The 13,169-nt window shown below is 45.6% G+C and overlaps 1 protein-coding gene across 2 annotated transcripts in view; it reads right to left on the reverse strand.

Annotated features, from left to right (window-relative positions):
• Positions 1-13,169, reverse strand: part of POLE (DNA polymerase epsilon, catalytic subunit) — a 153,857-nt gene that overhangs the window by 16,238 nt on the left and 124,450 nt on the right. For both annotated transcript variants that reach the window (XM_085893868.1, XR_015061403.1), the window contains 4 exons: positions 6,618-6,816; positions 2,770-2,886; positions 2,463-2,668; positions 491-688 (listed from right to left, as the gene is read on the reverse strand). In XM_085893868.1, the coding sequence (XP_085749994.1) occupies positions 491-688; positions 2,463-2,668; positions 2,770-2,886; positions 6,618-6,816 (720 nt within the window). Of the gene's footprint in view, positions 1-490; positions 689-2,462; positions 2,669-2,769; positions 2,887-6,617; positions 6,817-13,169 lie in introns of those variants that run through there.

A 13,169-nucleotide genomic window follows, 5' to 3' on the forward strand; every position in this document is an offset into this window, starting at 1 on the left:
TTGGTGCTGAGGGCAATAGCCCCCCTTGATGCTGTCACCCATACGTGAAGTAGTGATAAGCCTGCCAGGATTGGCGGTACCAATTGCCGTTCGTGATTGGTCAACAACCTGCCACGTCACGGAATGATCCGTGTGCTGGTGGCCTCAGGACCGGATGTTCGGGAGGAACTTGAGTGCTTCTCCTCATGCCATACCTTGAACCTTGGGCCGTAACAACATTTAGTGAGACGATTCATTCCAGACCGTTTCATCCAAAACGCACAAAGTACCAAACTCAAATATCGAGGAGAGAGAAAAATCGAGCATTGTGAATGTTTTTGAACAGGTCCTCGGTTTCTCTCTGCAGCATACACTGGGTGGTGATACTAAATATTCCTTAAAAACTTTTTTGCCGCTTTTCAGCAAACGTTCGTAAAACATGATCAATCGATTCATCATCGCAATGCAACACATCCTTCCTTCTCCAAAAAATAACCCATTCCAAACATGCCTGTCCTGTGGCGTCACGGCATAGATCAAGATCTCGACAGAAGTTGCAGTTCGCACAGATGACCTCTGGCAAGAGTAGTGAGCGACAAGGGTCTCGGAACTGGGCTACGTCTGAGAACTCGCCCACGTCAATGAGGCGCAGTAGAGAGCGCCGCAATCGCTCCACCTCATTGGCCACACTACCATCGAGTGCCAGCACCTGCAGTGGTAGAGAAGCAGTCAAGGAACATGGAAATTAAAAAAAAACAACTTCAAAACAAACTTCGACTTCAAAGATGAGGCAGAAGTGAGAAAGAGACAAAATAAAAAAAACGAGAGGGTTCATAGATCACCTGACCCCGCACAGTCTTGAGAAAAAGGACATGGCAAGGGAATTTTAAACTCTTGCTTTGCGTTTACGAGCACGATCTACGTTTGTTTTGTTCGTGAACCTTGCATAACAGGAATGATGGTAACCACAAACCACACATCGCTATGCACAGCTATATTTGTCAGAAAGCAGAATCTTACACGGTTATTCTGCCCTCAGGGCATGAATGCTGATTCTCATCGAGTTACTCTGCCCTCAGGGTGTGATGGTGTGAAAGCCAATTCTCCCAGTGTTCCTCATAGTTACACTGCCTTCGGGGCATGGTGGTGTGAAGGCTGATTGTCATAGTTACTCTGCCCTCAGGGCATGGTGGTGTGAAAGCTGATTCTCATAGTTACTCTGCCCTCGGGGCATGGTGGTGTGAAGGCTGATTCTCAGTTACTCTGCCCTCAGGGCATGGTAGTGTGAAAGCTGATTCTCAGTTACTCTGCCCTCAGGGCATGGTGGTGCGAAGGCTGATTGTCAAAGTTACTCTGCCCTCAGGGCATGGTGGTGTGAAGGCTGATTCTCAGTTACTCTGCCCTCAGGGCATGGTGGTGTGAAAGCTGATTCTCATAGTTACTCTGCCCTCGGGGCATGGTGGTGTGAAGGCTGATTCTCAGTTACTCTGCCCTCAGGGCATGGTAGTGTGAAAGCTGATTCTCAGTTACTCTGCCCTCAGGGCATGGTGGTGGAAAGGCTGATTCTCAAAGTTACCCTGCCCTCAGGGCATGGTGGTGTGAAAGCTGATTCTCATAGTTGCTCTGCCCTCAGGGCATGGTGGTGGGAAGGCTGATTCACAGAGTGTTTTTCATAGTTACTCTGCCCTCAGGGCATGGTGGTGAGAAGGCCAATTCTCAGTTACTCTGCCCTTAGGGCATGGTGGTGGGAAGGCTGATTCTCATAGTTACCCTGCCCTCAGGGCATGGTGGTGTGAAAGCTGATTCTCATAGTTGCTCTGCCCTCAGGGCATGGTGGTGGGAAGGCTGATTCACAGAGTGTTTCTCATAGTTACTCTGCCCTCAGGGCATGGTGGTGAGAAGGCCGATTCTCAGTTACTTTGCCCTTAGGGCATGGTGGTGGGAAGGCTGATTCTCATAGTTACCCTGCCCTCAGGGCATGGTGGTGTGAAAGCTGATTCCCATAGTTACTCTGCCCTCAGGGCATGGTGGTGTGAAAGCTGATTCTCATAGTTACCCTGCCCTCAGGGCATGGTGGTGTGAAAGCTGATTCCCATAGTTACTCTGCCCTCAGGGCATGGTGGTGGGAAGGCTGATTCACAGAGTGTTTCTCATAGTTACTCTGCTCCTCTAAGTCCTGCTAAACGGAAGGGTTTTGAAAGTGTCAAGAAGGTGATTTGTGTTCCACAGTGTTCAAGTATACACAACAACTGAATTGAAATAAAATAAAGATTTTAAATTTGTGGAAAAAAGCTTTTTTCGGAAGTTTTCCGCCGTTGGTCCCACGTTGACGTTGACACCATTATCCTCGTTAAAATGATGTAAAGTACACCGATGACCATCATGTCCCTGCCCTGAATGTGAAAAGTACACAAAGCCCTCCAAGAGCCTGAAATCAACATATGGTACGAAGGAAAAGAAAAAGAAAAAGAAATCCCATTTACCTGGCAAACAACTTTGACAAACTCCAACACAGGGTTGCTGAAAGCAAGGTGGGATCCCGGAAGTACAGGAAAGAGGTCATGTGACGTTCCAAATGACTCCTCGTCTTGCCTTCCTCCCATCATCTTCCGCTGAATTTTCTGTGCGAGGCTGAACATGGTGCTCGTCAGTTCTCCTTCCACGTACTGCTGGCGGAAGGCCACGGAACCTGCAGAGACAAGCCAGGCCATTTTGGAGATGCAAAACCTTCAGAGTTAGCATGGTTAAGATTAAGGAGGCCGATGTAAAGGGGAAGAAAATTTGTCCGACCAGGTAAACTCTCCGTTTGAGTGATGTGCTTGTTTCTGGAGCTGGGAGAGTTATGGATGGGGGTCGAAGCAGGCTTCCTGTCCTCGCGTGTGCTGTGATAAGACGCCATGATGTAGGCTGTGGAAATGAAGCACGCGGTTGAGTCAAACAATGGTGCTAATTAAATAACTTTAACAGGTCAAACGTGTTAAGGTTCCACAAAAACAGGTCGTCAAAAAACACAACACGTCAAACTTCCATGAAAAATGTCATCGTTCAAGGGAAGAATTTCCACCCATTAACAGCATGGCCATTGTGTTGAGGAGTCTGGATGAGAGGGCAGAGTCAAAGGAATTTGAGGAGACAATCGATGGAGATTTCAATCACCGGTGGAGATCTGCGGAGACCATTCTATGAGGTTGGGCGTTGGCAGGAGAATATCCAGCGATTCCATGAATCCGTTCAATCTGTTAACTTCACATCCCACATCTGATAACGGAACATCGTCACCTGAAACTGCCAACATTCCATCCAACTTCAACTGTTCCTTCTCCACTCAACTTGGCCCCCAGTGGTCACGTTCTCGTAAAAATCAAAATCTCTCCAGCTGTTGATAGAGCACTACCAAAACATCAGAGCGTCTGGAAATGCACTCTGGTCGACCGGTAGGGACTGCAAGCTGCACTTGAGCGAAAGGATCGGTCTTCCATCTCTGCATCAGATATTGAATCTGAATGTCAAAGCTTTCACAAAAATCATCTCCACAAAGATCCTACTCATGGGTCATTCCATGTCAAATCATCAAAGAACCTGCCGTCATCTCTCAGATTTTTGTAAAACTTTGGGAACCAATTGGGACCCATGAAAAACGGCAAATACTCAAATATTTTTGCTAACAGCCTCTTAATTAGTGAGATACAGACTAACGAACTTTGGACTAATGAGCACGACGTCGCAAATTCAAATGGCCATATCTCTAAAAGTATAACACCTAGAGAGCTGGTTTTGGTGTCATTTTAAAGGTATTTTCATTTTCATGCCCTACGAATTTGTCTGGGCAACATTTTCCTACCTCCAACCACAAAAAAGTTATCACAAAATATAAACTTCGATCGTGAATCCCCAAAAAATGTATCCTTCAAATTTCCTCAAATTCATCCCAGAGGTACCTTATAATGTCAAGAAGCTTCCACATAAGTTTTGTGATGGGCACTCCAATAGTTTCTGAGATATGAGCAATAATGTACATGTACGTATGGCATATAGGTTCGAAAATCAGCATTTGTAATGTATTATACAATCAATAAGTGAGTTCAAGTACACAGTGTTCACTAACCTGACTTAGGCTTTCAATTTCCTCTTCAATGCAGCAACAGCAGCACTTGTTTCTTCCCCTCAAGCCCAGTTGAAAATGAAAGTATATGATACTTCAAAGCAATTGATGGTCGTTCCCTGTGTTCCCTGTCATGGCTAGGTTAGAATGATTGTATAATACATTACAAATGCTGATTTTCGAACCTATATGCCATACGTAATGTACATTATTGCACATATCTCAGAAACTATTTGAGTGCCCATCACAAAACTTATGTGGAAGCTTCTTGACATCATAAGGTACCTCTGGGATGAATTTGAGGAAATTTGAAGGATACATTTTTTGGGGATTCACGATCGAAGTTTTTATTTTGTGATAACTTTTTTGTGGTTGGAGGTAGGAAAATGTTGCCCATACAAATTCATAGGGCATGAAAATACCTTTAAAATGACACCAAAACCAGCTCTCGAGGTGTTATACTTTTAGGGATATGGCCATTTGAATTTGCGACATCGTGCTAATTAGTCCAAAGTTCGTTAGTCTGTATCATTAATTAAGAGGCTGTTAGCAAAAATATTTGAGTTCTTGCCGTTTTTCATGGGTCCCAATTGGTTCCCAAAGTTTTACAAAAATCTGAGAGATGACGGCAGGTTCTTTGATGATTTGACATGGAATGATCCTCATACCTGTTAAATGCTGGGGGGGGGGGTGGGGGGGGATTACGTAAGACCTATCTTTAGAGCACTGCTAAAATGGCCAACCGAGTTTCCTTTTGAATAAACGTGAGGTCCATTCATCATTTCATTGAACTTGGAGTGAGAATGAATGATTGTTTCTGCACTTTCAACAATAACATCACAATCTAATTCTTCTGAAATTGCAACGAAAGTGATCAGGTGATTCGCCAGAATGATCCGTTCACCGTTTAATGTTTACTCGAGCGAGTGCAGTTTGTTACATGTGAGAATGCTCAAGATCGTTCACCAACTCATGGCCATTTTGAAGTCACGGCACGACTTGACGGCCACCAGGTGAACGGCATGCATCCACAAACCGTGCAGACGATCTCCTGTGAATTTAAGCCGGTTTGACGCTCTCCTTCGTGAGAAACCAAATGATACACTTCTCCTCCACGGCACACGTAACGATGTTAGCCGCAGTCATGGTTTTATCCAAAATACTTTGACGAACAACAACGTCACTACCTGTACAACTCAAGGCTAATCAGCATTCAACTACTTTTAATCCTTGTGTAAATGAAAGCCCAGGTCAACTTTGAAGTACGCCATTCTATATTACAGGCAGATATGTCAAGATTAGGAAAACAAAACAATTGTACAATCTCAGCTCGTTCGTGAGTTCGATTCCTGACGCCCACACTTTGTGTTTGCTATGGATTGCAGGAAGCTTCTGGACATGTCTACTCTGCTTCACGCCTTTCCTTCCGAGGCTTCAGAGCCGCGTGTCTAGCTCTCGAGGTCGTGTCAGACTTGTTCACCATTTTGATAGTACTTTTTTTCGTTCACCCGTGGAAATTGGTGGATTTATGACTCGAAACTCCTGCACGTTGTTTTCCTGCCTGTTAAGCCCGTTACTGATCGTGTATCCGGTCACTTTTCCAATTGCAACCAATAAATTAGCTTTGACAAAAAAGATCAACACAGTTACGTGTGTGTGACGCAGCGCAGTGCTCGTTAAATCGATGTTGCTACCTGACATCACGTGATGACACGTCATTCTCCTGATGCTGATGTACTGTCCTCTGTTACAGTGCGTCGGTGCTACCGAAGCATTCTTGGCAAGGGTTACACTGGGTGGTTTGCCTTTGCCTTCCCAACAGCAGTCGGGGCAGGAATTTGTAATTTGTTCAGGGTGTCGGTGATAGCTCGCAGACTCTTTACAAAGGACAAAGCGGGATCTTTAACGTCAACCAACCGATGTTGGTGGACAGGACGCCCGGTTTAACGTCCATCCGAGGGACGGCTCACATCTTGAAGAATCACCCTGCCTGTGAAGTACCGGGATGGCAGTTTATAGCTGCGTCGGAATTCAAACCAGCTTAGAGGTGAGGGTATGTACATCTAGGCCATCCTGCCATCCCTATGCCATATGACTTGGTTATAGTGATGAAGTGAACATGGATCGCAAGCAATTTCATCGCTGATCCAACAAAATGTCTGCAGAGTTTGTGCGTGAGCTGTACATGATGATGTCATGATCTTTTCAGGTGTTTTCCCATGAAGTGTCTGTCCTTCAACGAAGGTGTTCAAAGGAAATGTTCAATATTTAAAAACTTTGCTCATTAAGTTAGCACTTTAAGAACAACATACAGCATTCTGACAAAAATTTGAGCCTTTTCTTCAATTTTTAAGTTTTAACATTCAATGATTCACGAGATTGGAGACCTAACAGGTTTTTGTAATGAGTGTCCAACATCGTACCGTACCGGTTACCATGCTGTTGGTGGAGAATTCCATGAAACTCATCTTTATCGTTTATGAGCCATAAATAAATATCAATCAAAATTAAAACTTAAAATGCCGTCCAAGCTTACCAGAGATGACGGTGATGAAGTGGCTTTGGCAAGAAGCAGCGTTTGGAAGAAACCTCGCAAGCAGCCAGCAGTTTTCCAGGGTTGAATCACCCCACTCTTCACTCGTATCCCCTTCTTCACACTCATCTTCACCCTCTTCTGCAGTACCGTCTCCAGCTGCAGCCTTCTCTCGCTCGTCATTCTGCCTCCCTTTTTGTGTCTGTTGATCGATCAGCATGAAATGAATAACATGGAAGAACTAGAGCGGCATTGGGGAGAGCACATACCTCCACCAGGTTGAACCGTTTATGTTTTGTAGCTCACTGTTAGGTCGGATCTGGATTCAGACCTTCAACAAAATCTAAGCGGCTTGTTCTTTTCACCTAACCAACTCATCTACCTCGTTTTGTCCAAATCCCTCCACAACTTTTTTAATATTGTGAATAAATATATATATATATATATATATATATATATATATATATATATATATATATATATATATATATATATATATATATATATATATATATATATATATATATATATATGTTTGGCTTTATCTCTCAATGGTGAAGAATAATTTTTAAAAATTAAAAAAACTACATTATTGTCATGTTCCCCCCCTATCAGGCGGCATTTCCTCCCTCACCCCTGTCATTACTTCGGACACAGCCACGCCCACTTGGAACTATGTCCAATGGCAGACAACCCCGCCCGTCAATCAGGCCAGCACCCAGCGCACCGGTGCCCTCCGAACCAATGACAGCCTTGCATGTTGCAAACTTCACGAGAAACGCACAGACTATTACGGGTAAGGATGCAAACTTTATGCGAGCACACAGACCACGCTAACTTAACACGCTAATTAGTCATACATCCACCCACCCCTCAAACGTATCAGTACAAGGGCATGTACTTGTTGCATGATATTATTGTTACTATGGTGACCTTTCAGTACATTAGCCGTCAGGTTACTCCCCTCCCCTTGACCGGATTTACAATGGTGCCTCGGTACCGGGCTCACACTCAGGAGCCGGTAAAGACCAAAATTGTTGCAGTCATTTACTGGTGCGTGTCCATCACCACACGACCAATGACGGGGAGTGGGGGAGAGGGAGGAGGGGGGAATGTGGAACCCATAAATTTGTTTGGTACCAGGCTCACAAAAAATTAAACTGGCCCTGCCCCCCATCCCTCAGTTTTCACGGGTTCACTCGTACACGGTTTTTAAAAAAAAATACAAAAACATTGCTCTGGATGGACGTGGTTCACAATTGCACGGGTTGAGAATGAAAACTGCATGACATGAGCGCTGAGCTTGGAAGATGAACGGATGGGTCGGTGGACTCGGGCACGCGTTTATTCATCCGTCACGAGACTGGGAATTGCAGCGCATTACGGGAATGCAGACTCGTGGAGGTATTGACCCCACCTTCAACCCCCGCAAACCAACGCACGGCCGCCTGACACGGTTCGTGACCACACGGCCGCCTCACTGTTCTAAGATGGAGATATTAGAGCAGTTCTTCTACTTTCACTTCCTGGATTTTACTAAACATTCTTTTGGTAACTTTGTTAAAAAAAAAAAAAATTGGTTTTAACTTCATGAGTACTATGTTGTATCTGCAGACTAAATTATATCACTTCTATTATTTTATTATCCTCTTAATTACATCTGCCACCGAAGGTGGGCAGAGGTTATGTTTTCAGCGTGTTTGTCTGTGTCTGTCAGCAGGATATCTCGAGAGGTTGTGGACGGATTCGGACGGAACTTGGTGGATAAGTTGGGTAGGTGACAATAACAAGCTGATTAGATTTTGGTTCAGGTCCGAATTCAAATCTGGCCCATCAGTGGAATACAAAACATAAACTGTTCAGCCTAGCGGAGGTATGCTCTCTACCGAGTGCTGTTCTCCTCCATAGTATGTACCTGTAATTTAACCTATAACTTCATTATGGTGTTGGTAAATATACGCAGGTTGTGGAACGTAACCCCCACACCCCCCCTGAACGATGTAAAACGGTTCACTTTGTACAGCATTTTCACAGAATGCAACACCCATGTAAAGCGAGGGAGGACCGTGTATATTACTCCATTCTTTTAATTTTCTTTGGGAGACTTGTACGTACTTCCCTGCAATCACACAACCAACTCTTCTACCATTAGCTCCTGATAGAAGAAAGGAGAGGATGGTGATCCTGTACCAGTCGAACCGTTCGTTCCTCGAATTAGGCAACGGCGAGATACCTCCAGGATGTTATTCCTATCTGGCTAGGCCTAATAGGAAACACGCGGTTGATTCCTGGTCATGCCTCTTGGAACGACGACCCTGAGGGCATGGTTGCTCTCGCAGTCTAGCCTCGAGGTGGGTGGTAGTCAGTCAGAGGGAGGTTTTGGTCAATGTGATCTGATCTAAAGGCTTTCACAGTTAAACTTGAAATTGTTATCGAGCACACAAGTGAATCCAACCTATATCGCTTTGCTTGTTGCCATCGCAAGATGAGAGGGTATTGCAATTGGATCCGTTTGTCCGCACAGAATGTACCAACATCGGTCACAAACGCCACCTCGCCACCTCCGTATACCCGAGCATCCAGTTTACCACTCTGTATTCAAACCAGTCGTAGCCAGTTGTACACGTTCTCTTTTTTTTCAACCGAGTACGTCGATAAAGTATGTACGGTACAATTAGAATGCAAGTACGTTGATAAAATACGTACTATAAAACCACTCAGACAGCACACAAAACAAGTCCTGGTGAGGGTCTGCAATCGTCAATCACTCGAATTGCAAAAATGTGCCACAAAATCAGAGCAGCACGCCCTTTCCTCAGGATAGATTCCCCAAGGCCTTGAAGGAGTGACAGAAGGAATTCCACAAACATTCAATGGACATTCATTTGTTCCAAAATCCGAATGAAGTTGAATCTGATCAACTAGACCTGGTCAACTCGCGCAAACAAACGATACACTCAAATATGCCTTCGATGCACCAGTTGCCCTCTCAAATCGCATGCATGCCTTCCGAACTCAACATTCCCAAATTTAAGGAGGCTTGCGGCTGGATGATTAGAGTTTTTGGAAACACTTACACCTGTGAGCACACCTTTTCGAGAATGGAGATTATCAAATAACAGTTTTGTTCAAGGTTCAGTGATCATCATTTGCTTTGTTGTTTACGACTCTCAGTGACAAATATCAAGGTGAAGATCAATGATCTTGCCACAAAAAAAAAAAAAAAAAAAAAAATGCAGCCACAGAGCTCGCACAACAAAATGACACCGTACCACTCTCTGTTTAACCCGTCGAACCCGAGCGGCCGGTATACCACTCACTATTCAAACCTCCATATACCCGAGCGGACAGTTTACCGGCCACTACTGAAACCTCCATATACCCGAGCGGATGGTTTACCACTCACTATTCAAACCTCCATACACCCTTAAGCATGAGTCACATTTGCTCTACGGCTAGGATACGGCGGCTGTACCCCCTCCCCCCGAATTGACAGAAACGTGCAGCGGCCGCAGAGTTTCTGAGCTGGCCTCAGGGTGGCCCTACGCCGTATGGCTATCTTTTACAGGCCGTAGGGGTCTTCGTGTAATTAAAGTGCGGAGTTATAACTTTTTTCATTTCTACGTTGGCCGTAGCAATTCAACAAGCCGTAGCCATGACGTAGATGTTCCACGTCAACCGTACGTAGGGTGTACGGTGGGCTTGCATTATTCGTGCGGCTGCAGTAGGCTCTCATCAATGAAAAATGAATTTTGCCAACGCCCAAAAATTACAAAAAAAAATAAAATTACGTTCGCCTTAGGGCCCCTGCGGTTGCCTTGCGGGCACCTTGAGGCTACCTTGAAAATTCTATGGTAGCCGCAGGGACGCTCTAAGGTCACCGTGCGACATCAAATCAAAGACCGTACGGCACCCCCACGTTTTCGGTCTCCACAATTTCTAAATACCCCGTGCAGCTACCTGAAAAATAAAAACATATGCGACTGCTACATTATGTTACCGTGGAAATACTGCGGCCGCCCTATAATTGCTAGTGGCCGTAGATTTTTTAGACCCTACGGCCGCTGAGCCAAATGTGACTGAAGCATTACGGCCGGTTTTCCACTCGCTATTCAAATCTCCATCTACACAAGCATCCGGTTTACCGCTCACTATTCAAACCTCCATACACCCTTACGGCCAGTTTACCGCTCACTATTCAAACCTCCATACACCTTTATGGCCAGTTTACCGCTCACTATTCAAACCTCCACACACCCTTACGGCCGGTTTACCACTCACTATTCAAACCTCCATACACCCTTACAGCCGGTTTACCACTTACTATTCAAACCTCCATGCACCCTTACAGCCGGTTTACCACTCACTATTCAAACCTCCATGCACCCTTACGGCCGGTTTACCACTCACTATTCAAACCTCCACACACCCTTACGGCCGGTTTACCACTCACTATTCAAACCTCCATACACCCTTACAGCCGGTTTACCACTCACTATTCAAACCTCCATGCACCCTTACGGCCGGTTTACCACTCACTATTCAAACCTCCACACACCCTTACGGCCGGTTTACCACTCACTATTCAAACCTCCATACACCCTTACAGCCGGTTTACCACTTACTATTCAAACCTCCATGCACCCTTACAGCCGGTTTACCACTCACTATTCAAACCTCCATGCACCCTTACGGCCGGTTTACCACTCACTATTCAAACCTCCACACACCCTTACGGCCGGTTTACCACTCACTATTCAAACCTCCATACACCCTTACAGCCGGTTTACCACTCACTATTCAAACCTCCATGCACCCTTACGGCCGGTTTACCACTCACTATTCAAACCTCCACACACCCTTACGGCCGGTTTACCACTCACTATTCAAACCTCCATACACCCTTACAGCCGGTTTACCACTCACTATTCAAACCTCCATGCACCCTTACGGCCGGTTTACCACTCACTATTCAAACCTCCATACACCCTTACGGCCGGTTTACCACTCACTATTCAAACCTCCATACACCCTTAGGGCCAGTTTACCACTTACTATTCAAACCTCCATGCACCCTTACGGCCGGTTTACCACTCACTATTCAAACCTCCATACACCCTTACGGCCGGTTTACCACTCACTATTCAAACCTCCATACACCCTTAGGGCCAGTTTACCACTCACTATTCAAACCTCCATACACCCTTAGGGCCAGTTTACCACTCACTATTCAAACCTCCATACACCCTTAGGGCCAGTTTACCACTTACGATTCAAACCTCCATACACCCTCACGGCCAGTTTACCACTCACTATTCAAACCTGCATACACCCTTAGGGCCAGTTTACCACTCACTATTCAAACCTCCATACACCCTTAGGGCCAGTTTACCACTCACTATTCAAACCTCCATACACCCTTAGGGCCAGTTTACCACTTACGATTCAAACCTCCATACACCCTTACGGCCAGTTTACCACTCACTATTCAAACCTGCATACACCCTCACGGCCAGTTTACCACTCACTATTCAAACCTCCATACACCCTCACGGCCAGTTTCCCACTCACGATTCAAACCTCCATACACCCTCACGGCCAGTTTACCACTCACTATTCAAACCTCCATACACCCTCACGGCCGGTTTACCACTCACTATTCAAACCTCCATACACCCTCATGGCCGGTTTACCACTCACTATTTAAACCTCCATACACCCTTACGGCCGGTTTACCACTCACTATTCAAACCTCCATACACCCTCACGGCCGGTTTACCACTCACTATTCAAACCTCCATACACCCTCATGGCCGGTTTACCACTCACTATTTAAACCTACATACACCCTTACGGCCAGTTTACCACTCACTATTTAAACCTCCATACACCCTTACGGCCGGTTTACCACTCACGATTAAAACCTCCATACACCCTTACGGCCAGTTTACCGCTCACTATTCAAACCTCCATACACCCTTAGGGCCAGTTTACCACTTACTATTCAAACCTCCATACACCCTTACGGCCAGTTTACCACTCATTATTCAAACCTCCATACACCCTCACGGCCAGTTTACCACTCACGATTCAAACCTCCATACACCCTCACGGCCGGTTTACCACTCACTATTCAAACCTCCATACACCCTCATGGCCGGTTTACCACTCACTATTCAAACCTCCATACACCCTCACGGCCGGTTTACCACTCACTATTCAAACCTCCATACACCCTCACGGCCGGTTTACCACTCACTATTTAAACCTCCATACACCCTCACGGCCAGTTTACCACTCACTATTCAAACCTCCATACACCCTTACGCCAGTTTACCACTCGCTATTCAAACCTCCATACACCCTCACGGCCAGTTTACCACTCACTATTCAAACCTCCATACACCCTCACGGCCGGTTTACCACTCACTATTTAAACCTCCATACACCCTCACGGCCAGTTTACCACTCACTATTCAAACCTCCATACACCCTCACGGCCGGTTTACCACTCACTATTCAAACCTCCATAAACCCTCACGGCCGGTTTACCAC

Source organism: Eptatretus burgeri, chromosome 9 (assembly GCF_056783735.1).
Source record: "Eptatretus burgeri isolate ZD-2024b chromosome 9, Ebu_testis_v1, whole genome shotgun sequence".
Classification (NCBI taxonomy): Eukaryota; Metazoa; Chordata; class Myxini; order Myxiniformes; family Myxinidae; genus Eptatretus; species Eptatretus burgeri.